We start from the raw sequence: 27135 nt of genomic DNA on the forward strand, positions 1-27135 counted from the left end.
CCAAGTGTTGGTGCAAATATAGCCCGGCTTCAGCCCCTCTGTATGTGTCTAGTAATTGCATTCTAGAAATGCCAACATCATGGCTGCCAACTAGCCCTCCTTGGGAGGTGCGATCACGCCTGTTGAGGCATATTATCTCGGAGGCAAGCTGTGAATGACTACAGAAAACACTAAAGTCAGTTGGAGTTTTTGGAACGTAATGGCATTTTTCAATTCATTTACATCACATACTGTATCGTATTAGATAATATTGTGTTCATTTGGGAGTAATTAGAGTTTCAATGCTTTGTTGGATGGCTTCTGTCAAAGCTTTACCTTCAGGAGTCGAAGAATGTACGCTCTCAGTGTAATCCTAGTTTCATGAATTCTTTATCATGTTTTGATACGAAGAAATAGCATGTCTAGACACTGAAAGCAAATATTATCTACAAACTGAATTATGTGGTTTGAAATATTTAAACAGGGTTGGAAATGTATGACTCTTGACAATTTCCCGTAGGCAGCAGTGAAACCGATGAAAGCATTCAGTGGCAGCATTAAATAAGTAAACCAGATGCAAAATACTCCAAATTTTCTGACCAAGCTAACTTTAAAAAAGCATCCAACATTTCAAGGCATTTCTGTGTAGCCGTTCTCTGCCATTCTGGCAGCTTACTGAAGCATATTTTATTTTTCTGGCATGTTATCATTATGGTATTGAGTTTCACATGCTTAGTAAAGCTTTTGAAGTCAGATTTATGATTTTGTGATGACAACTGCAGCCCCAACTGAACCGCTCGCTGCTGATCTGTGTCATGTCCAGCCACCCGTCCTCGTGTCACAGCACACTCATAGAACAAGTCACCAACAAGAACGCTTTGTAAAATGCCTGCCGGTGCTCTAGTAGGGCTGTCCAGGGTTAGTGGGGTTAGTGGGGACATATGTTCTCCATAGACTGGTGTCGTCAGTCCTTCCCATCACAAGCACGAGTTGACAGCATGATGGAGGGAGGTGGAAGACTCACACAATAGTGGTTCTGTCAAATGTAGGGCTTGATTTTTTTCCAAAACGCAATCCAAACATGTCCACAAGTCTTCCTCGACTGTCTGACCTTTCTGTTTGCCATCTGAGGAAAAAAACAGAAATTATAGCCTTGAAACGCTGTGGAAATCTGCCACGATTACAGTATGTCAAAGACCTTATAGCTAACCATGTTTAATTAAGTTTGATCCACAGATGACTCCTGAAACTATTTCTGTTCTGTTTGTTTGAGCTGTGTAGTTATTACAGATTTGTAAGTGAGATGATTCATCTTGTGGAATCAGTAAGGCAGGACCCCTTGACAAACCTTCTATAGCTTCAAGAAGTTTCACTAACAAGGGCTGGCTGAATATTGTTTTAGACATGCTGCGATTTCCAACTGAATGTCTTATGTGAGGACCACCCTGGAGCTTTTCTGTGACGTTTGGTGACAGCAATCTGACCAGGTCGGACCTGGTAGCGTGTACTTATCACTTTCAACACGGCTTAAGTCAAAACTGCTGCGGTCACAATAACTGACAGGCAGCGCAGCAGTGTGGGATTAATTTGACATATGATCACTTGTTTGGAAGAATCTAGCAGATCATGTTATTAAATAAATAAAGGGTAGCTCTGATGAAACGTTCCTCCTCCATGGTTTTACCTACAATTATTAACTGCAGCAGCGAGTTGTTTTTTTTAATGTGTATGGGCCAAATAAATGTGAGAAAATCGTTCTTCGGGTTATGCTGTCTTATCTAATTGTAAGTCAGTATTTTCAGCCACTTTCATTCGCCACCGTTTTATTTTAACACAGTTTTTCTTGTTTCTTATTTTTACACAAACAACTCCATTTTTAAATGAAAAAAAAATGGATGTCTAGAAAGAGTTTTATGTGGTGGCGGTTTCTTATCTTGCTTGCAACATGTTTAATGCCAAAATGTGTCCTAAAGAGAAGAAAAAGCTTTTCTGGAGTTGATGGCGATGCTTTTATAGCAGTACGTCTGAGCCTAAGTGTAAGACAAAAAGCTCAACAAGCTTAAAAATGATATTTTCAGCTCCTGCCATCCACCATTGTGGTGTTTTTACCTAACCACTGCGCACCTGGCACACTAATTTGAATTGTTATGGTGATATGACACATAGTTATGTTGAATACCAAGCTCAGAACTACTATAATGCCTTAGGTAATGTATTATCCAATCTCTAATTAATAGCAGATACCATATGCCCACAGTGGCTTTCTGTTAATTTCACAGGCCTGTCTGTGTTCAGTCACTTCATTTACATTGACGGATTAATTCATTTGACATGTTCTATGCATGAAAGGGCTCAAATAGATATTTATTCTCATATGATTCCCTTTAAACCTTTGCATTTGACAACCACATAAAGCTGACAGTGTGAAAAAAAAAAGTTTGTTTGTTTTTTAGGCTTGTAAAGAAAACTCGCGTGTTGCAGATAATGTCCACAGCAGAAGATGAGGGCACGGCTTCATGGCATTATTTAAAGGGCGTAAACATTATCAGTCAGCTCTATAAAACCGTGGAAAACAGTCAGGGAATTTGACATGTCTTATCACTATTAATTACCTCAAATACTGTGACATGCCGATGTGTGTGTGTGTGTGGGGGGGGGGGGATTTGCTTTTCTGTATATCAGTGTTAAACCTTCTTTCTTGGAAAATAAAAATCAGAGAATGGCTAAATAAAACACGACTAAGATTAAATTTTGATTTTTTTTTTTTAAAGATTGATCTGTTAATAATTTTTTGATGGCTGTCAAGAAGATTAACTTTATATTAAGTTTAGTGACAATAACGGTGCCGTTGGCTGTCAGTAATATGCCTAGGAGCAAATATTATCCATGAACTGAATATTAGAACCATGAACTTTGTATATAGTTATTAGTATATTGCATTTATCTACATTTGCTTTTTTGTGATTACAGCTATTTATTACACAATGTTCATATTATGGAGCATTATATGTAGATAATTTAGAATGGCTCTGTCTGGTTGATGTGTGCCACAGGTTACTTCAGGGAATGAGTAGCATCCAGCTGAGCCTGCACCCATAGCACCCTCTCTTCCAGATCCTTTCAGCTTCCTCCATTGTTCCGTCCCTGCTATGCTCCAAAGCTGATTACAGCGCCTTCTCTAATGAAAGCTAATCCTGTGTCACGGCACTGTGGAGGAGGAGAAGGAGGAGGAGAGGGGGGGGAGGCAGGCTTCAGCTTGGCAAAGCTACCAGGGAATGTCTTCTTCAAGGCTTGTCAGAGCGGCTTTCAGAGAAAATGTCAGAGTTGTAACATCTCCACACACCTGGAAACCTGTACGGAGCTTTAAATTGAGCTTTATGTCCATGCTGGTCTGTTGGCTCTCAGCATCTTATGCGCATTTTTATTATATTTAAGCTTGTTATGCCATGTAATCATTCATATCTGCTCAGTCGTTCTTTGTTGTGGATGTGAAGGCCAACACTGTCTTGTGGGTCAGTGAGGTTTTGTGTTGTAGTCTGTTGCTGGTTGAGTGGAAATTGGGATTTCAAAAGAAGACAAGCTTATCATTTAAATGTAATAAAAATAAATATTAGGGATGCTCCTGCATGGTTTCATTCTTTCTTTGCAAAATCTGCCCTTTCAAAGATGCTTTAGAGCACAGATGTCAAACTCCAGTCCTCGAGGGACGGTTTCCTGCAGGTTTTTGTTGTCTCCATGCTCCAACACACCTGACTGAAATTAGTACGTAGGTTGACAAGAAGCTGCTGGATCCATTTGATATGAATCAAGTGCGTTGGCAGAGAGAAACAACAAAAACTAGCCGGATACCGGCCCTTGAGGAATGGAGTTTGACACCCCTGCCTTGGAGTGTCTGTCAATACCAATTCCAAGTCCGAGCTGACTAAAAGCTAAGTTCTTTCCCTTTTCTCAAAATTAAATACATGCACCTCTCAGGACTCTTTGGTTTTTTTGGGGAGTTTTTTGTTTTGTTGTTTTGTTTTTTTGGAGGTGGAGGTGAAGGTAACCTGAAGGCAGAGATAATTGTCACTTAAATTGGGTGATAACAGAATGCTGAATATTTAAAGGGCATTGACGAAGATGGTATTTAATATGGACTGGTTGTGTTGCGGTTGATACCAGATGAATGTAATAAGGTCATTGTGGGCATAGAAACCAAGCCATCACGCTGGCCTGGACAATGTCTTATTAGTTTTCATTAGTGTGTTTATTTATGATTGTGTTTATTTGCAAAGAAGCAGTAGATCTATATTCCTTTTGTAACATGTGGCTTCATTCACCATTACGCCTGTGACTTCACCCATTATTCTTGGTGTCTTAGTTGAAATGCAGAACCAGATAATTCAAGGAAAGTCGTGTTTATTTTAAATAAGATTCCTGTAAGGAGCTCATATCTCATCAGAAATTTCAGCCCATGCTCATCTGCTGCAGGCACAGCACACCCACAAGGTCAAATCGCAGTCATCTTGGTAAACAGAGTTTCTTCTCAGGCCTGGTTGCATGCCCTGAATAAACTCTAAGCAGACGAGCTGCGCCGGTTGATGAATCTGCGCAGGCATTTTCGGTCAAATGGCGCTGCAGGAACGACAGTGGGGCTTCTCGCAGTGACATTGTTCTGTTATTTTCTTCACTTCCTTTCGGTTGGTGAAAGCAGCGTGTAGCGTTACCTGCAGGAGAACAGCCAGTGCCCTGATCATAACTAGTTCCACTCTCATTAGAAATATAGCTTTACTCAAGCACTGCTGTGGTAATCAGGTTCAGTGCATAAAAAAAGAAGTTATTTTGGTCTGATTTTGATATATTTGGGGTTTTAGAAAGACTTGCATCTCCTAGAAAGCTTGTGTCACACTTGTAGTGACATAGTAAGTTACCATTGATCAGCTGTGATCATTCATTTAGCATTTGAGTCATTGTTCAACCACCAGAAGGGTGTTTAAGGAACCTTTTGGAAAGACACTGATTAAGACTTTCTTCCTCATTACGTCCATCACCATGTATGTATGTAAAAAAAACCACAAAAAAAAAACCTGCATCTATAGAGCAATAGCGATTGAATGAAGGGGCAAATGAGACACCCTGAATGTAGAACCATTAATCCTTTTTGATTGGTTATTGTTGCATTAATTGTAATGGGTCAAGAATTGTGCAGTTTTACTGCAGGTCCCACGGAACCTATAAGGAGTTTTACAGGTCAGCTTCATTAACGCCCCTTGAGCTGAGAAAAGTAATAGCTCTCTCAAAATGTCAATATGTAATATAGCAGTGTGAACTGACATGAGACCACAGCTTGCAATTCTCTTCAGACTATATCTGATGCAAGCACAACAAATCTTTAGGGTCATCCCATCTCTGTAAGTCAGAGAATAGAGGGTTATGATTGAATGGCAGGTGCTTTTTTTTCCATCCATTTTGTTGCATTTTTATGCCACTGATTGATCTCTCTCTCTGCCTGACTTCTATCCTTCACCTGGACCAGTTCCAGATAACTGTAGTCATTTGCCTGCTGTGATCCAGGTCCCTGGTAGCCTTTCATTGTGCCATTGATCTGCCGCTGCACTGATTGCTCACCCTGCACCCAATGGAAATACAGTAGATGGACATCTCAGAAAATGTCTCTCTCGCCCCTTCCTCATCATCCTCCACCTACTTCTTTCCATCAGTCTTTACATGTATGCATTCATTCATCCCTAGGTTCACCCACGCTCAAGCCCTAACCTCACTAATTACTCACAGATGTAGTTAGAGTGCTTTCTGAGCAGTACTGCCTTTCAGTCACCTGCTTCATCAAACATATTCTACATTTGTCTTATAAAATGTGCTGGGGCAAAGCAGGATTAACATGTGCTTGTCACTCACTCTGACATAGCTGTCTCCAGGTCTCTAAACCGCTGCTGTAGGCTATCTGCTGTCTGAACTCAATGGTTTTTGATAATCTTGACAGCTATGACAGGATGGACGCTGGTCTTAGGTATATTGTTAGCTTATATAGTACATGAACTGCTGTTGTTGACAAGCGCCTCTGTGGAGACAGCCACATCATCTTTTCTTTGCATTGAACAGCTTCCAGATGCACCGTCACACTCATACTGTTCATGTTGGCCACATTGTGGTGGTATGAATGAATGAATTTTAGACATGTAAGAGAAGAATTTGTATGAGCGCTTGATTTAGTCCATGCAGAATTTAACATGCTCCTGGAAACTCATTTTTAAGCCAGTATTTTGATGGATGGAAGATTAAGACTGAGACTCTACAGCACTGTTTCCCTGGCAACGCCTTTACTCACTTTTATCTAATATCTCTCCTGTTTGTTGATGCAATGTCAAAGTTTATGTCTCTGCAGCGGTTGATAGAGATGGTCAACACCGCGTTAAAATATAGAAATAGTCAACTGATGGCATCCAAGTAACCATAAAAAAGTTACAGTTATTGTAGCAACAACTGAGCAAGAATAGAGAGAAAATTTATATGGTATGATCACAAAGCTGAAAAATGTTTAAACAACATCATAATTTGTCAACATGAGCAAGCCGTGACTGAAACTTGCAATGTTTTCACATTTGTTTTAGCAAAATTTGGATTAAACTAATAAACACCAGTGATGTCTTAAATTGTGACTCATCAGGCACCTTAAACTTCACTTTTTAAATATATTGGTTAATTGCATTGTAGCGCCTCATTGCAGCTTCAGTAAATATAACAAATGTGAATCAACATCAAAGGTAAAATGAAACAGTAATGTTTTCTTTTCTTTTCATAATGACTCACTTTCTGCTAGCAGAGTAAGAGATTGAACTGGTTTGTTATTCATTTAAAGGAGTCATTTGAGAACCTAAATTATTCATTGCAAATAGCAAATTAAGTTGTGGAAACCAATGATTAATTCAAGGTAGTAATAGATCATGGATGTGCACACATTATTAGTTTTGTATGTATGTGTTTATTTAGGACCAGCCTCGTGGGTTTCTGTTGACAAGTCTACTCAGACCACTACTCAGGGGCTTCTTTTCTCTCTATCTAGGTGTATGTTGTTCGCTCTCTACGTTCCACCTTTGTTACCATTCCCATCATACCCCCAAGATATAATCAGCAGACTAAGAGCTTCATTTGATGCTGACTTCTATCCTTACTAATACATGGTAAAGAGGTTCATGCCAGCTTTTACCTGACCCCACCAGCATTAGTCCAAAAGCCTGTAAGCTTAGTGGATATCTGGTTTGCCCTTATTGCACAGTGTGTGCTGTACATTCTATAGGTTTATTCCCATCTTAATACAACCTTATATAACATAATGTTTTATTTCCCCGCTTGGTTCACCTAATCAGCGCAGACATCCAGCATAGTTTTGTATAGATTGATTTTCTAGAGATATGCAATAATTGTGGAGTCAAATTCCAAACGACATTTAAGTTGTGGGCTGTTTCTCATGCAGGAGCATTTTAAAATTTTCACTTTACTTACTTAAAGTGTCAGTAACACGCTGCAAGTTTACAAAAAAACATGCAAGATTGTCATTAAGTACTTTTAGATGGAATGTGAGGAGAAGCTATTGAATGCATTTTTACTCTTAATAATACTCCATTTTTTCTGCGCCCCATGTATTATTTTGCAGTTGAAATCAGTGCTGAAATGCACCATGTCTGAAGGATAAGTGGGTTATGAATTAGTGACTGGATGTTATAGGTTGTTTTAGGTGAGTCTGGGAGGGAGACGGAGTTGTAAAAACATTGGCTACATATGTAAGCAGCTTAAGATCAGAAATGTACTATATGTGAAGCAGCCTTAGACACACAACTTGGCACCATGTAAATATAAAGTGTGAGGTGGCTCAGGTGCTACATCTCTTTGTTGTCAGGAAATAACCGTATAATCTGTGTTTTGCATAATGTGCGACAGGTAATCAGCTTCCCAATGGACCACATGCTCCAATAATGAAGCAATTACACTATTGCTACATGACATTTGAAGCTAAGGATGCTTTCTGGTGTTCAGTATGTCTTTTCTTTCCTGCCGCCCACAGAAGGTCATGCATTCTGTTAATCCAGTTCTCGAATCCCACTCTGATTCAATGCTGTTATGTAATTTAATTAACAAACTCTGGCTATCAGTGGAGAGAGCTCCACTCTCCCAGTGCCCTATTCAACTTTTGGTGACCGTCCTTTGTGCATGCAACACACAGAGAGAGAGACAGAAGGTGGCTCACACTTCTACAAAGGGAAAACGCATGCTAATTTTGAAATTATTTGTGTATTGTAAATTGCAGACAAATCTGATATTCAGATTTCAAAGCACAATCTTATTTGCATGTTTCTTTGTGCGTTGACTGTTTCGGACAAATGCTGCTGCATGCCTTCCAATTTAGGCTGCAGCGTCTTACCTAGCAACTGGTATTTATGTACCATTTGATCAGATAGTGAGTTTCCACTTGATTCATTACTCAGAGGTCTTGCTGGTGCTGCCACTTACCTCACCTCAGGATAAAGAGCACAGCACCCTCATTCAGAACTGCGAATGTTGGTGAGTGCTGCTTTGTATAGCTAAGGAAACGGAGTAATAGATCAGTATCACACTTAAGATCAGACACCACACTGCCTTTGCATAATAACATCTGTCCATGCAGTCAAATTACTTCTGGTATTCTATACTTTGTGTAAAGTGACCTTTGTTGCTCTCATACTTGGCTTCTGAGTCTTTTTTCAGCCTCAGCTGCCTGTTGGTCTTGCTGGGATTTCTACTGGTCATGCTGTGTCTGAGGGGGAGGAAAATTGCTGTCTGGTTGAAGGGAGCAGAGCGTTTGATGTGGGCAGTGACAACCAGAGTCTTGCTGGTGCTTGGGGAGGGCCCCTGCTACATCATGCACAGTCAGCCTTTTCTTTGGGATCAGATTTACATCTAATGGAGAGACTTTGTTCATTGCACTGTGGAGGTTTGTGGAACTGGATTTGGAAGAGTTTTTCATCGGATGTTACTTTTCTTATCATCGACTTGATGTGTGATGGTTTTAAAGGATCCAAAGCAGCGTTTCAAACGTTAAATATGACTATGTGAATTTACTGCGTTTGATCCTTGCACCAGTATTTTCAGCCGGTCGCCAGCTGTTTCTTTGTGAACTCTCTTTCAAAAGCCAGAATGGGTGCACTTGCATGATCAGCAATGCAAGTCAGTCAGACAAAGTTTGGCTAAAATTTTGTATTAAATCTGTTCGAGGTTTTCCAAGGTTGTTTTTCTTTGAAAAAATTTCAAAGATCTTTTTCAAAGAAATAAACATCAATTTTCAGACAGTAGTTCTTGTAACAGTTTAAGTTCCCACATTGTTTTTTTTTTTTTTTGTCCCTAATATTTTGGTTAATTGAACACCATTAATAGGCTCTTTTCTAGTTCTTATACAAGAGTAAGGGCTTTCTTAAATTGATGGGAACTATGTATAATGTAACAGTGTACTGAAATTATAATTAGATCATCTCACAATGAAACACTGGAATCTGCAATGACAGGAAAAAATCTGAAAACAGTGAAATGTTCACATGAAAACAAGTAGGGCTGGGCGATATGATGATTTACATAGTTTGGACAATAGAAAATGTCTATTGTTTCATATGAGGCTCTATTGTTTACGCCACTATAAGGTGCTTCATTGCAGTATTTTACGTCAAGATGCGCTTTACGGCATGCACACTGCAATATATATAAACAAACATGGAGGAAGATGACTGCAGACGTGTTTCAGAGAAGGGTAATTCAATAAAAGATGACCAGCTAACCAAAACTGATGAGCTTAAGCCTAAAAGGGGGGAAATTTCTGTCGCATGGATTCGGTTTGGCAATTTAAAGACCGACATGGAACCGACAACAGACTGGCTCACAGTCCTGACAACAGACAGAATTAACTAATTTTGTCGCCTGCATGAGAATCATGATAAAAAAAAAAATAGAACAAAGAATAAAGTCAACGAGCAAAAGCGGCGTCAAGTGGTGATGAAAGCGCTCATAGTAAAAAACTCCAGACCCAAGGGCTGCGACAGGCATTTACCCGTGAAACGCCAAGCGGTCATAGTTCCTGCAGATAGAAGGAGATCACTGCTGCCGTTGCCATGCACATCTGACACATAACTGATGACTGACACAAAATTACACATACAATTTTATATTGTTATGTATATCGTTATGGTGATATAAAATGAGCTCTATCGGGATCTGAGATTTTGGTCATATCGCCCAGCCCTAAAAATAATATCTTAAGTTAGTTTCTACAAACTACAAAAATGGATCAACAGAAAATCCAGAGCCGTAATCTCATAATCAAGAGATTAATTAGGATGCAATTTTGATGTCTCTACAACTGGGATTTACATTGTTGTTCTCATCTGGGGTGCAAATGCAACCAAAGCAAACCAATGCAAGTTTATCCTTTGATAAACCCCCTAACAATAATCTTCCCCGAACCTTTTATTCCCACTTAGCTTCCATTTCAGCTTGACTCAGAAGAAGTTTAATATATTTTTCCAACTAGAAATAAATATTTGTTGACAGCACGTTTTTTTGTATGGTCTGGAGCCACAGTCAGCGACATTTCTATCTAAATTCTTATCGGTATTTTGTATTTGTAAAACAGAAAAAAATGCTCAATTTAATGCTAAATTTAGTCATTTTGAAAATAAAGTTGCACCATCTCCATTTTTTGGTTTTTTTTTTCGTTTATTTGTTTGTTTGATTGCTTCTGGTTATAGATATACTCTGTGTTTATAACACTAATACACAATTTTCCCTTTTTATAAAAATACATCCTAGTCTATTCATTCATCCAAAGCCAGCTAATAAAGATTTCCATCAAGGAAAATCTCCACAGTTTGCTGACCTTCACTTTAACTCTACATGTATATGCTACCAGTGTTTACGGATATACCAATCCACATTTTTTGACTTGCGATCCAAATCTAATACTTAGATATCAATACTTAGGATATCTGTCTATGCTGATACTAATCTGATACCAGAGTACTATTTGCATTATTATTACTATTATTATTTATGTGTATAAGGCTTTCATAAACTCCTCTTTGCAAGCAAATATATGTACCAATGCATGTATGTCCCCAAAGAAAACTTTAGGTTAGTCTAAGGTCAGAAAACAGAAAATATCCCATCCGAACACTGGCAGTGTTTGCTACATGTTTGTCTGTCTGGTCATGTCACTTGTGCTGCTTGTTAAATAATGATTGCCTGACTATATATTGTGTGAAAAGAGCATTTTTCATGCACTTACAATACCTAAAAAGTTTCTCCTTAACATCAGCAGATGTGATTGTGCAGTGGTGCTTTTTGTTAGTGTTACATTCAGTGCACACAGCTTTGAGAAAGCTGGCAAAGCCAGGATGAGGGATTATGTGCAGACACCTGAGCTGTCAGATCAGGCTAAACTTCTCCTTGCACTTCATGTTCCTCACTAAATGGAGCCAAGGGTCGCCGAGCCCTGCCATACTCCATGTCACGTTCTCCAATTAAACTGATCTGTCTGGTAGCCTGTCACTGCACACCTCCTCTCACTCCGAGAGGTAGTATCAACTCAGAAATACGCCAATTTCAACATTTTAAGCTGTCCGTTTTCCACATGGTCTCTCGACAGATCCAGATGCACTGCACTTTGTGTAGTTTGGTTAAAAGAATTCACACTCGATCTGCTTTGTGACTTTGTCCTGCATGTTTGACCCATGAACAAAGGAGGACGCTGGAGTGATCATATGAAACGTGAATCTTGAATCATTAAATGCTGCTGTTAACCTGGCCAGTGCAAGATGGTATTCTTTTATTAAATAAACCTTAAAGCTTGTTTAACACGCCCTCCAGACATTCAGTGCTTTACTGCTCTGTTAGGTCTTAAAACCTAATGGCTAATGGATGGCTTTAATTTGTAGTGAGTAAATTACAGTATTAATCTGTGACAAATCGCCATGGAAAGTTTAATCACACTCTGAAATTTTTATTTTTTTTTTGTCTTTGCTGATCTGCTCTCACTCCTATCATTTCTCTCATGCTATATTTGAGGCTGCAGAGCAATTTCCCAGTTACATAACAGAAAGGAACAGAGAAATGATCAAATTAATGAAGGCAAGAGCCACCAGCTAATGGAGACCATTTCTGACTAGCGCTGGAGTTTCAGGCACACCGCCGCGGGTCAGTTTATGTTCTCATGACTATAAAGCTCTGCGTTAAAGGCTGGATTGATGCACAGGGTTATGTGGAAAACCGGTGTCTGGGAAAGTCCTGATACTGCTGATAATGAAGGGTTGGGGATGACATTTAGCTGTTTTATTCTGTCTGACTGGTTTTTAGTAGCTCACTAGTTGAATTAGACACCAACATGCACTTTGTTCAAATCAGTAAAAACCACAAATACTTGAGGATTTTTTTTTTTTTTTTTTATCCTTGATGAAGATGTAAATGCATTCAGATTTCTTTTTTTGTCTTAAGCACTGAGCTTTTCATTTTTGTCATGGAAGTAGCACCTTTTGCTTCAGTGCACAACCTACCATTACAATGTGCCATGTAATGTTTTGGCAGGGGTGGGTGTTACTCTTGTTAATAAGAGGGCTGTTATAAATTCCACCAGAGGAAAGTTCACAGTGCTTCCATTGTCACGACGGTAGGAAACAGAGTGATGTGTTGAGAGGTTGCCAGCGTGCCAACATCCACAGTGTTCATGTAGCTTATTGCTATTGTGGAATAGTGTTCTTTACTTTTTATTTAAATGTAAGAAGTGTCGCTTTACTCATGCAGATGTGTCTCATTCACAACATCCATCATGGCTAAAATGGAACAAACAGTTTGAGGGGAAAAGAAATATTATCCAATCAACTCGCTAGGTTCAATTGTATTTTCTCACCTGTGATAATTTATGTTTAAAACGGTTGTTGCCGTAATTTATTAACTGACTGTAATTATTGTGGATGGAAACCAAATAACCATTATATGAAGAGCTGAACTTTAAATAAAACAAGCCTGTCCTCTCTTTACAGTATCTATTACCACTTTACTATTTATTCATAAAAGGTAAATTTATGTATAATTTTTTACAAATCTTTGTAAATTTAGAACTTTAAGACCATTTTTTTTAGGTAATTTATCCAAATGTTAACATGGTAATAACCCAACAATATCATGAATATAACTGTTTTTGGAAAAAGAGTCTGCATACTTTTTATTAGTTTTTTTTCTCAGAACAAGACTTGTGGTTAATAAAGTCTTGGATTAAATGAGTTAGCCTGAGAGGTTTATCTCTGCATTTCAAAGCATTATTAATGGGAAAAGAAAACAGATCATTTAATGCACTGAAGCATGTGACAACGGGTATTGTAATCAAGCCAGCGACCTACCACACTGATGGTGTCCGTGAGTGAGTGTGGGTAGGGTTTGTGTATTAAGAAGTGCTTTTAGATGCTGATTATGTCAACCAATCTGCTAAAAATGTACATGAAATATTATAATATATGTTCACAAATTGTTTGGAAAGGACTTGTTGTTATTCTGCACAATAACTTTGCTTGGTTCGTTTGAAGACCAGTGAAGATGTAAACAGATTAGAAAGTTTGCAAGTCATTACAGTAATAGTTAATTGGCTAACAATGTGGTCTAAAGCTAACACTTTCAGCCTCTTACCGACTGACCCTCACTGACACTTACAGTGGTCTGTCTGAACAGTTTTCTCAAGGTGCTCTGGCTTTTGGAATAAAAAGCATAGAAAATGAATGAATGAATAAAAAGCAATGAAAGGACTGAAAGAAATCATCATTAAATTGTAATAATAGGGACACTGTAGGATCCTTAAAAAAGCAGCTTTAGACCCATGTATTCAAAATGGCTTTTGTACATTTGTCTGTCTGAACCACTTGAAGAGTGTATATAAATACAATTTACTTGCCTAACACAGAGTCCTTGAGTTTAGATCGCCCACATTTCCTTTGATGTGCACCTCCTTTCTCCTCTTTACTTCCGACTCGGCATTTGCTTCAGTTACCAGCAACAAAAACATTTGTATAAGGGTTGCAAGTCATTAGGAAAACATTTTTGATATTATACTGACTATTAGGGCTGTGACGATATGCTTTTGTCCCGATTCGATTCCAATTTTTTGGGTGCCGATTCGATTTAAATTGCGATTCTCAAAATTCTTCGATATTGCTAATTTTTCAAATCAGATCAAATCAAACTTTATTTGTATAGCACTTTTCGTGCTTAAAAACAATACAAAGTGCTTTACATTATAAAAAAATTTACATCAAAGTAGATAAAACACTAACACACATACACATCCCCTTTCACCCACCCACAACCACCTATTTGCCCTATAACAGTTAAAAGAAGATTGCTAATTTTTATAGATTAAAAGCAAAAAATGTATAAAACTTTTTTTTTTTGCTCGTCATTTTTCTTGATTTCAATTGGGAAAAACAACACAGTAGCCATATCATCATTCTGCTGCTATGATGCCCAAGATAACAAGTAAAAAGATCAATAAAAATGACCAAAATTTTGTGATGGATGATATTTATTTATTTGGAAAAAAAAAAAAATTGTGAAAAAATCGATTTTAAGATTGTGAATCAAAAAAATCCAGATTTTCGATTTTTCGATTCAATTTTCCCACCCCTACTGACTGTTTGACTTGTAATATGTAAACAACTATTTTGATATATGGCAATATTTGCTCTTAGGTGTACTTCTCCACCTGTAGAAACATTAGTAGGCAGGTAGTTGCCAAACATGCACAAAAGCAGAACGTCTGCCTGAAATGTACACATTTTCTTGTCCTGTTTCAAGTCAATTCATCGCAGTTTGGATGTTACTTATATGTTCTGAAAACAATATTTTTTCAGCTCTATTTTGTGCTCTATTTTTTAAGGGAAATTAGAGTGAAATTGTGATTAAAAAAAAGTATTTTTCTTTATCTCAGAACAAGCCTGGGGCTACTTTTTAATCACCATCTGTGGTGTATCTGTTACATAATCATGCAGCAGATTCTTGACCCAGCTGTCGTATTTACAGCACAGCCCCCAACTTTCTACTCAGGTGGAAAAAGTCCCTACAGGTTCATAACAGTTCACATGAGTGTTCACACTGCATGATTAGTATCTCAGGGAGCCAGTGTTGTGTGGTTGTTCGTCACCGTGGAGTCCAATGTAATAATGTGCTTCTTGGGAACCTTGGTCCCTGTTTGTTCTGGGGGAAGGGGGAGTTACTCAGGATGAGGAATAAAGATGGTTCCGGTATAATGCAACTTGGTCGCGCCTGTCTTTTTAAAGTTTTATGTGCCAACTCAAGTATCAAACATCCAGAGCTCCTTAGGCCTCGGTCCTGGGCTAGAGTTGCGCAGCAGGTGCTCAAGGAAGATCGACCTGGGGTAATTTTATGTTAGATGGGGATCTCTGGATGCTCCAGATAACTTAGTAGGTCATTAATCTTATATTGTTGCAAGACTTAATTAAGCATGATGTGTTTTTGATGCGGCTTGAAAACAGTAGAAGTTCATAGTCCACTTTGAACCTGTCGGCCGAAAGTATGCATGACTCAGCAATGAATTATGAGTCTGAACAAGCGATTCAAATTGTTGCAGACAGTAATGCTGAAAATATCCAGGGTGCAACTGTGCAAGTCCTCTAAATGTGCAATTTCAATGAACACCTGTTTGTGAGCTGAGATTCCAAATATCGTCTGTCACTGCCAGACACGTGAAAGAGCTGGTCTGATTACGACTGATGTTACCTTTAGGAGGGATCCATGTTAACACATCCACGAGCACACAGTATTAGTTATCGACTTATGGAGTGGAGATTTATTATCACACTATCATTTTATTTAGATTTATTTCTGTTCAGGGTTCTTAGCTTCTGGTAGCTTTTATTTGACAGTATGGCAGGAAAGGGGTCAGAGAGAGAGAGAGAGAGAGAGAGAGAGAGAGAGAGGAAGGGTGCGTGGGGGCGGTTTAGGGCTCCAGGCTAGGGTTTAAGTCTTATCTTTTTATTGTCCATATTTCCTTTACAGCTCTTTGATTTAAAGAGCTCATGCTCGAGGGGTTACATCAGTTTTGCTATTCTGTTACAGCACTTTTTCACTGAAAGTCTGCCTTGAGGTTCATTCTTCTTTTTGCACCGAAAACAAAGCAGAGTAATGTATTTGTATTTCTCATAGAGTCATTGGTCTGAAAAAAAATATTCCATTTTAAATTAAGGTTCATGCAAACAATATACCTCAGAATGCATGATCCCAAAATGTTCTGTGAAAAAATGTCCCAAGTTGCTTTGGGTTTGGTTAATTAAATTTGCTCAATTCCTCCGAAGCTTTGAGGAATAAATGTAATTTAGCCTTTTTTAATGACTGTGACTAAGTAGATGCGTGTCAGAATCACACATAAACAAGGCACATTGAAATGCAGAGACGGTTAGACATTAAGCCCTGCAGATACATGTTATTTAGTCTACGAAAGGCTGCTTATTATAATAAAATAACAGACGTGTCAGCTCTCTGACTCATTATCAAACTGTCATACCGTTTGCCATGAATATTGCCAAGCAAACTGAAAAATGTGTGGATCATAGCGGCGATCTGGTAAATTGTCTCAGAGGGTGGGCTGAAAGCATGGGACTGAACAGAGTCCGTCTCCTGCAGAGAGTCGATTCCCTGAAAAGTACAAAGTACCTGCTAATCAGACAGCTGAAATAACCTCACCGCAATGATGTGGAATTAACTGTGTATCCTCATAAGTCTTTTATCAATAACAAATATAGCACTGTAAATATATCATGGAAGGAACTCAGCCTCAATCATTTATTTATTTGTTTTTGTTTTGTTTTTTAATCCTTGCAGCTGTCCCCTTCCCTCCCAGTCATCGGCTGACAGCTAAAGAGGTGTTTGACAGCGATGGGAAGCCCAAAGTGGATGTACTGAAAGCTCACCTAACCAAGGAGGGCCGTGTGGAGGAGTCAGTGGCCCTTAGGCTTATCGGAGAGGGAGCCGCCATACTGCGTTCAGAGAAGAATCTGCTGGACATCGAGGCCCCGGTGACAGGTCAACTAAACTGAATACAGCATATGATTTCAGTTGGATACTTTCTTTGTCGTCTGCTGAAATGTCTTTTAATGGGTTTTAGCTTTGAAATGAAACATTTCAAAACATCATCAGGATGTTATTAAGGTGTTTTTTATGTGTTAAGTAGGAGGTATTTGAGGTGCTTATAAGAAGTACTGCAGTAGATAATCTTCACAGTACTTTTAGTTTAAAGCATCAAGTAGGATTTCTGATGCAGAAGCGAACCAAAAGCTATTCGTAGCACAGCCACAGAGGAGCTCGTTTTTCCAAATGAAAACAAAAAGCTCAGTATAAAATTGTACAAAATTGATGAATGCATCCAGATGATGTGGTGGGAAGTCAAAAGACTCCTGCGTGTATGTGCTCAACTAGACTCAAATGTGCGTAAGATTTAGATAGTAAAGCTTAAATGTGGATAAACAATTCAATTCAGTTGAATTCAACTTTATTTGTATAGCGCCACTTCACAACAATGTTGTCACTGGGCACTTTACATACACGAATCAACATACACATCATTCAAGCCAATTCATACATTGCCTATAATAGAAACCAACTGATTGCATCGAGTCACGACTTTGATCCACTGTCAGACACTCTATTTCCTACACCGTCAGATTCCCTATAAGCTGCTCTCTTTCAGATATTTTTGTTTCCTTTGTCAGACTGCTAAATGACTGAAAAGCAGCCCATTCAGGCGCCATGCTAGCTTGCAGTTGCTTAAAGAAGTTGCATGTCCAGACTGTTGCTTTAATCTTATAAAATGCTCATCTTAAAAGTGTCATTGTGCAACTTAAGTCTGTTCAATACAGTGGGTTTATCTGTGCCAACATGTACAATGAGAGAAAATTAGAGGCAGCAGAATGTCACATGCAGCCATAAGCATCATAACTGAACTCTGACTCATCTAGCTCGACTAGACTGTACAAGTTTGCACCTTAAAGGCTTTCCTTTTTTTTTTTTTTTTTTTTTAACTTTTTTTTTTTTTTCTGTCTCGCCGTGGTTATTTTGGGATCAAACCAGCAGAACTGTGAAGAATAAAATCTGCCCCAGCTTCAGGTACATTTATATTCAAATAAAAGTAAGCTTCAGGCATCAGTCGAGGAAAACTTAAATTTTTTTGGACCAAACGACACTTTTGAATGCGTCGGCTAACCTTGGAGCAGAAAGAATAAAACAATAAAAAAATCTGTTAATGTAGTTCACGGTGGAGCTCTAATGTTAAGCACTCACTGGCTGAAGTTGAGCCTGCCTTTAAGCGAACATGTTGGAGGAGGGCTGCTGATGCATATGCACATATCCAATGCATCTATTGTTGTCTTTCTCACTGGTCAAGTGTGCTGTCGCTCCATTAGACTTTCTGATGAGGCTTCTTTGATGTTGATGTAATCAGAGGCAGAGACCTACTCAAGGGATCTATGGCAACCCATCATATACCTTAAACAATCTCATTCCCACAATATCATCCAGCGAGCCCCATGTTCACATTCGGCAGCCATTGTATTTGCTTCAGACCCCTGTGGGTCTCCTGTATTCATTCAGACCATTATGATAAGAAAATATGTTGCTAAAGGAAAGGAAATGGTAGGAAGTAAGACTGCTGCTCCTCTCCAACATAAATATAAAAGTTAAAATTAAAATTCACAACATAATCAGTATAATTTATAGTCTTATTCAGACTAAAAGTAAAACTAAGACTAAAACGTGTATTGATCTTCCTGTTGAAGCCCCCACTACATAGTAAGGCAGTGAACTATTTGTAAAAATTAAACACATATGCACAAGATGGAAAAGTTGTACTCTTTCCCAGACTTTCTCCTCTCACTCTGCCAGCGCTCAGTTAAAAAAAAAAAAAAAAAAAAAAGACTAAGACAGACTTTGTTTCATGAGATATTAACTTCAATACTTGAAATACGGCAGTGGCTAAAAATGAGATGTCGGGTGTGGGAGAGATTAGATTACTGACTGATCGCCTGAAACGTTATTTGATTTTCTGGTTTAACTTGATCAAAACCCGGGTTTGTGTGAGTAAACTTGCTGTAATGCTGACCCTTTGTGGTCAGTGTGTCTTTCAGAATTCTTAGCTCCGTTCAGAGCCGACGCGCCTTGATTTTTTCTTTTTTTTTTTTTTTTTTTAGATTTTATTGGAGTTCAAGTGGTGGATCTGCCACTAAAACCCTCCTCCTTTTATTGTGTTCCATAGAAACAGCGGACAGCAACTGTTCTGTGTGCGCAGTGCCGATCCTGAGGAGCAGGGTGTGTGTTTGTGTTCATCCACTTGTGTATACGAGTACGGCAGTGAAGCACTTCTTTCCCTCCCACTCAACGCCCCTGTCTCAACCCCTCTCCCACTCACCAGTGTTTTTCAACAAGGATTTCTCTGTTGCGTGTGTTCGTCTCCTGCTGCGTTTCCCTCTCTTGCACGCTTCCAAGCTTACACGTTTTCCTCTTCCCTTCATCTGTCATGTTTTAACCCCCTCCCCCCCATTCTCAACATGTCACATGGTCAGCAAATTAGTATGTAAATATTTATCGTGGATGCAAAGCACCATAACATGTCAGCTATCTCTCTTTCTGCCTCCTGCACTCGCACAGTCACTTCCTTGTTGGGCCAGATGGCAGGTGGGGCTTTTGTGAAGGGAGGGGTGTGACAAAAGGAGCTGGCTATTGCTGCTGAATGCAAGCTGCTCCCATGGCCTTTGCTCAACTCACCAATCAAATAAGCTCCTATAACCATATCACCAGGCAACGGCGAGTTTTTACACCGTTCAGTCACGTTTGCGTGAGCTCCAATATGAGCGTGGTCTCTGTTTCCCTTAAATAATCTTTGTGGTAGATTTCATGCTAACACTAGATGGCACAACCTAAAAAATGCTCTAAGCTGCTTTGTGTCTTTAGCAGTTCATATTTTGTAACATTAGACTTTTTTTTTCCCCCTCTGTGTGATGCATTCTTGGGAAGAAAACATGAAAACCTTGGTTGTGGAATTTCCTGTATACACCTTAAAAAGGTCTTAACCGAGCTTGATGAGGATGGCAGTTTCATGAGCGTAATTTGAAGAGTGTTTGCACTCTGCAGCATTTCAGGGCTGTTAAATCTCTCCAGTAGCTTCTTATGCAACAGACTTATAATGAGAAATACACTTGTATGGACATTTGAGTTCCACAGAGAAATTGGCATGTCCAAATTTGGCTTATGGGAAGACGCCAATGCTCTTCATCTGTGGCCCCATTTATTTTGGTGCCACTGGTTAGCACAACATGTGTTTAATTCAATTCAGTTCAATTCAATTCAACTCAACTTTATTTATATCCTCAAATCACAGCAATGCTATCTCAAGACGCTTTATAGACAGGGAAAAAAAGCATAATGAAAGCCAATTCATAATAGCCTAAAAAAGAAAAAACCAACACTTGCATCAATGTATTGTTTTCTGACTTATTCTGTCCACACACAAAATAGGAATAATTTTGATAAAGCCAGAATTTTGCAATTCACAAATCATAAAGTTAATTTACCGACATGTTAAATCAAAATCTGACAATCAAAGTTGATAACCACAGCTATCAGCATTGTCCTTATCAAATTGAAATGAGACATTTTAATTGTTAAAACAAATAAGATTAAAGGAGAGCAAGGACACAATTGATTCTGTCCTCACTCACAAATGTCTAACAAATAATTACCCTCAGGCTGTGTTCACACTGAAGGCAAAAACTCGCCACAATATAAATAATTTTTATCTCTGTCTGAAAAACACAGTTAGATTTTTCTTTTCTAATCTGACCAAAGCCACTTTTTTTTTTGTTACTAAATCAGATAAATCTAAGTTTTTAAAACAACCCAAGTCTAAATGGTGAAGTCTCGTTTCATCTGAAGTGAGACAGATTTATGCGACAGAGTAGACGGTTTGCAACATAGAAACAAAGTATACTATGGTCCGCTCCAATCGCACAACAACAGCAAAAATGTTGAAGACATGCTGATTTATGTAGCAGCTATGCATAAACATGAGCTGCATGTGATGCCACGTCTTCTTTTGCACATACAGGTCCTGTAAAGACACAAGTTGTTCTTGCTAGAGTCTGATAGCATTTAATCATTTATAATGTGAACAAGCAATGGGAAAAATGTTGGATCTCAGCAAAAAATAAAAAAATAAAAAAAAAAATTGGAATTGAGCATAAATAAAGCCATATATGCTTGGTATCTTGTTTTGCATGTATGTCATGTGATTTGATCAATATTTTCAGTTGTGATTGCACTTATTGGATCATTGTATCGATGTATGGGTGTATTGTTGCACCCCACATAATACAGTCATAAAATCAAAAACTTTTACATTTTGGCATGAAATCGGATAAGCACGAGTGTATTAAGTAGAGCTGCACTGTACTCGGAGGAAGACTTTGTTTTTGTTCATGTTCTAGAGAAATTATGGTTTGTGAAAGTGGAATGCAGCCCTTGCTGATGCATCTTAAATTTGCAGCATATTTCTCAGTATTGCACTGCAAAAACTCAGCCTTAAAAAACAAGAAAAAAATATACAAAAAAATATACAAAAATAAGGTAAATGTTGCTAAAAATAAAAAATTATCTGCCAACAGAACAAGAAAATTTGGATTGTTAAGACTTCCCAAAACAAGTAAAAAATACTCTTAAAACAGGAGGAATTCTCTGGCATAAAAACTAAGAATTATCTTACCTTTATTAAAAAAAAAAAAAAAAAAAAAAAAAGCATATGTTTACTCAATTTAAGATTTTTAATCTTACTTAGATTTGCAGTTTTTGCAGTGTGCTTGGTATGCCACAGGTCGCAGTGCAATATGAAAGAATTCTTTTGCATCTCGAAAGTTTTCCTAATATTGTGACGGCTTGGTGTGCAGTTTATTTTTGGAGACCAGACTACATCTGCACCAACCTAGTCATGTGAAGGTAGTTCATCTCTTCAAAACCAAACCATAAAGCAAGCACTTTTTTTTTCAGATTTATTGTTGCTTTTGTACTTTAACACCAGCTTTTTAGACAAAAAGACTGATATTTCTTCCAGATCATATCTCTGCTTTTGCATGAATGCCTGCTCTGAAAGATATACGCTCATAAAAAAAAAAAAGAAACTAAGTGGGGGGGGGGCAACCATTATCACCCAGTCTCAATCAAAACACAATCTGGTACAGTCTGCATCACCGTAGATTTCACTCACTCAATGAGCCTGGCCTTTGGAGTGGCCTGTGTAGGTTCTGTAGCCAGGTTGTGTAATGCCCACCACCCACTCAGTAGCTGCTGCCCGCTGATATGCTGCTACTCAGGGGGATCACTTTAGCACACAAGCAGGAGATGGCAAGAACGAATTGTTTCTCACTCCAGATAATGTACTCCCACCTGCTCTTCTTATGTGGGCTTTGGTTCTCACCTCGGTTTTTTATTTTGTGTTTAGTGTGACAAGAGGGAGGGAGGCAAAGCAATGTCTGTAGGTGTACTGGAACAGAGTGATGGGTGGATAGTGTGTTTGCTGTGATAAAGCAGAGCCCTGAGCTGGAGGAGTGCGCCGTTGTTTTTCTCTGACTTGCACTGACCAGCCTCATCCATGCTCGCACAGGCTCAGTGACCGCAGTTCACAGCGGCCATCACACTGGGCCTTTCCAGCCAGCGATTGAACTGTCAGCATCACCTTGTCAACCTGCTGTGCTCCTCATCCTGCAAGGAGGTGCAATCTTCCCACACACACACACACACACACACACACACATACTGTGGTCATCAATAAACTTCTAAAAACTTCAAATATTTTTTATTTGCTTGTCAAAATTAAATGGTTTTTTTTTAAATAGCATAATTGACATTTGAATGAATGCCTCTATGTAATAGAATACGGTAAACCAGAGATGTCCCTTTCTGATCTTAAACAACAAATCGGGCTCAAGATTGGAGCTTTATTTCTGTTTTTAAAATTTAATTTAAAACATCATAGGCATCAGGAGGGTCACCAAGTAAGTCTTACCTCCTAATTTCTGTTGCTTTGAATCAGCTTGGGCTTTAGGGTTGAATGTATTTAATGAGAGCATCACTAATGAGGAACGTTCTTTCTGAATACTCACTGATAAAATGCACACAGCACCTAGTTTTTTCACAGGGTTGAAATATTTTCTGCTTACCAGTGGAGAGATGGGGGGGATAACCGGAGATGGCAACATAGCGGCATGTTCCACACAATGCATGCAGCATAATGGCACAAAACTGCTTTTTATTCATAAAAAACTATTATTATTATTATTATTATTATTATTATATGATGATTGATATTCTATATTAAAGGTTTATTTCACAGTTTTATTTTAGATTTTATGTAAAGAATCCCTTCTGATCTTAGGCAGACTTTCACACTTCGTCCTTCCCTCAGCAGAGGCTGATTCAGCATCCGTCTTGCATCTTGTCTCTTCTTCTCTAGCCTTGTTCAGCCAACAAAAGTCAGTGATGTTACATCTTGTTGTGTCACATCTCTTCTTCTTTTCCATCCGTCTTCTGATAACAACTTTCTTTGCTGGATCAGCCATGGCACACATCCCAAACTACCAGTGCGTTGATATCCAGTTGCTAACATGACGGCGGTCACGTGATGCTCTGAGCTGGAGCACAAACTTGTGAAGTGCAGTTTGTCAGCCTTGGGATGCTGCACAGTATCAGCCATTCCAGGGATGTGCATAATAAATGTCAATCTGACATCAAAATAAGTCAAAAGCACAGAGTTTAAAGGCTGAAAAGCTGTTGCTGTTCTTCTGCAGTGTTATAAAGTTGTACGTGTGGTAATGATACCACAGGAAGAAAAAAAAACTTTTAACGGATTTCCACTTTGTAGGGTTATGAAGAGCTTTCTATAAGAAACATTGTCATTTATGTGAAAATTTGCATGATTATTTAGTTAAATGATATCTGTATTTCTTTAATGTACTTTGTGTGGAGTTGTAGCTGCGTGCTGAAGATGACAGATATTAAATATTAGCTGCACGTAAGGTTACATATTTAATTTGTCTGTGTGAACTGCACTGCATTGTTTCCAATAGTGACACTCATAAGAGGTTCCTTATCAGGGCAGTCCGTGTTAGTTTTCTTTTTCCTTTTTCAGTGACATGAGCTGCCATTGATAAATGATTAAGCACCATTGGGATGTTACCATAGCAATATCATGTTATAGAAGAAGAAGCACTCGGGCTTGGAAATGATCTTCTCAATCTGTTGCATCTTGATATAACAGAATGTACATTTAGCTTTAATGTTAACAAAATACGATGTTTACGAGGTCAGAAATAGATTTATTTTCAAACAGATATTGTACTTTAAGAGAAAAATTGGAAAAAAAAACATTGTTTCCTTCTCTTAAAAGTTTCTTATGCAAGACAATAAGTACAAAAGAAGCTGCAAGTTAAATTCTACTTCAAAAATCCTTCCTCAGAAACCTTACAACCAACCACTTGCAGAATAGCTCTGCGTAAACTTGGCCTGATTGCAGGAGAAAATAAGGACATCTTTAGAAATCAGACACACAGGTTCCTTTTTCCACAGTGTGGGTTTAATAAAAGACAAATGCTAAAGCGGAGGTTTACGATACAGTCAAGGAGAGCAGATTCTCAGAGCTGTCTCACGAGGCTCATGACTTGAGATAATTGCTCTCCAACGATGTCCTCCTGCTTTCACTAATTGGGTATTTCTGCTTCAGAATTTTTTTTTTCACAGCTTCTCATTGTATTTCTTGCTCCGAGATGCAGTTCATAAAGCTTCAGGAAACACAAGCTTGTATCCTTTTTTAAATTAGATTTTGTTCTATTCACCCCTTTGTTAATGACTTAATTATCTGATTTAGTGTAGAATGCATGAATGGAGGCACGCTGGAGGCTTGAAGACATCAGGCTTGGATTCGTAGCTTATCGCTGCCGTCACTGTGACGGCATTCAGTGAATAATGCTGATAGCTATCTGTGTGTTTTCTGTTTATCATCTCTATTAGTTAATAAGATAACTTTCTGTAACTTGCTTAGTTAATTGCAAAGTGGGCTAGATGGCATTATATATATGTGAAACTGTCTAAATGCTTCACAATGCTATTAAAAAGTAGTAGATTTGATTGATTTATATATTTATTGTCATGATGTCATGTGTTTTTCTCAGTTTTGGTTTCCTGTCTTATTTTGAAGTGTTCCCCATTTAGTTCATTTTTGTGTCTTGTTTCCTGTATTGATTTCTTGTTCAGTAAGTTTAGTCCATTCACTACACATGTAGCTTCTTTGGTTTTCCAGTATTTATAGCTCTTGGTTTCAGTTCTGTTTTCTCATTCATTTTGTTTTATTCTTGTGTCAAGTTTTCTGGAATAAACATCTAGATTCAGCATTCCTGCCTCCAGTCCTGCGTTTGGGTCCACACCTCCATGTGACATTTATTTCATTACAACCAGTGTCTTCCACTGTATTTAACAATCTGTGGCCAGATTTCTCCTTTCAGGTGCAGCTTGCACACATCCGTCATCAACTCTGTGTCAGTAGATGCAAACCTCAGTATTTACAATGAGGAAACTGCTTTGGTTTAATGCACAAAATAAAAACCAAATCAACTCAAGTAGAACTTGCCGTGAACTCTGAAGCACACGAAGTGAGAAATGCACTTGTAAGGCGAAGCTGCAGCCGGAGGTTAATTAAATTTTACAGTATAATATAAACCGACATTAAAAAGAAAAGCAGCAGTGCTGAAAATGTTTAGAGCTTGACTGTGTGTCACTACTTATAAGTCTTCAGTCTTGGGCATTTTTATTCAGGATACTTGGCAGGCAGGCTTTTCCTTAAGTATGTTAAACAATTAGCCTCTTTTTTTATGGTGCGTACTTCTGCCACTTCATCCATTCCTCCGGTCGGGGGGTTTTATTTTTATTTGCTGAATGTTTGAATTTCTTTAACATGCAACACAGTGAAATAAAGACTGACCGGATCTAAACTTTCTAAAGCTTTTCCTTCACTAGAGCACTAGAGCCACAGGCAGGTAAAGTCATGTTTGCATCACACCGTTCTGCTGGGAAAACCTGCATCCTGCCATTCACAAAGATGTTACACCTACCTGAACATTTTTGCAGAGCGACCACATTTAGTAGCCAGAATGGCTGAAGACCATGACAAAGAATCCGTGCCCACCTAGTAGAAAATAAACAGATCTGCTGGGATTTTATTATGCCTTTTGTGTTGCAAAGGATCTTTTGCCAAAAATGCCAGTACCTCCCTCCAACTGCAGGTCATCCTGATGTTCTGTGTCCGCACCCCCACTGCTCAGAGCTGTGAAGCACGGAGGCATCCGGCATGTGGACTTACATGCTGATGAGACTGAAAAGCAACATGTTTTAGGATTGTAGTCCTCAAACGTTGTTCAGCGTTATGCAGCAGCACTAAAATCTTTTAATTTAATACTGCACACTCCATGCACAATCCATGAAAAAAGAGTTGTAGCTTTAACCAAGTATTTACATTTTCCTTTCGTACCAGTTTTTGTTCTAACTGATAATGGTGCGGCTCTCCTTCGTTTTCAGAAGATGTTGTTGTTGTTACCTTATTTCCAGTTTAATTGGTATCGAAATACCGCAGAGAGTAATGAATATGGAGGAAAAACTGAATGAAATATCTTTGTTTTTTTTCAAATTTAAAGAGAAGTTATCTTAATGACTCGTCAGGTGGGAGGAAATGTTACAGATCATCTCTCTAGTGCAGCTGTGACCAACCCTTGAACTGATCTTTATTACATCTACAGAACTGACTTTTAAATCAGATGATCTGACATGCTCTCTGTCAGTCAACGGCGGCTCTGCAGCAAATCTGTTTAGGCTCTTTCTCCTCCGGTCTCCCCGGGGAGTAATAGAGTATTGGATCTCATAGGGCGATAGGAAACCAATCTAGGGTGAATCACTTGTGGTCGCTCATATCTGGCGCAGATGTTGTCGAACCACATCTCTCCCTTGGCGGTGTTTCCCAGCCGCCGCCTCCTCCTGCTGTTAGTGACTGTACAGACT

At 38.7% G+C, this 27135-nt stretch overlaps 1 protein-coding gene across 2 annotated transcripts in view; it reads left to right on the plus strand.

Moving 5' to 3' along the window:
* LOC306769148 (protein phosphatase 3 catalytic subunit alpha) overlaps positions 1-27135 on the plus strand; it is a 70524-nt gene that overhangs the window by 13977 nt on the left and 29412 nt on the right. For both annotated transcript variants that reach the window (XM_079257705.1, XM_079257706.1), the window contains exon 2: positions 16876-17076. In XM_079257705.1, the coding sequence (XP_079113831.1) occupies positions 16876-17076 (201 nt within the window). The remainder of the gene's footprint in view (positions 1-16875; positions 17077-27135) is intronic.

The sequence above is a fragment of the Telmatherina bonti genome (assembly GCF_933228915.1).
Source record: "Telmatherina bonti genome assembly, chromosome: 18".
In the NCBI taxonomy this organism is placed as follows: Eukaryota; Metazoa; Chordata; class Actinopteri; order Atheriniformes; family Telmatherinidae; genus Telmatherina; species Telmatherina bonti.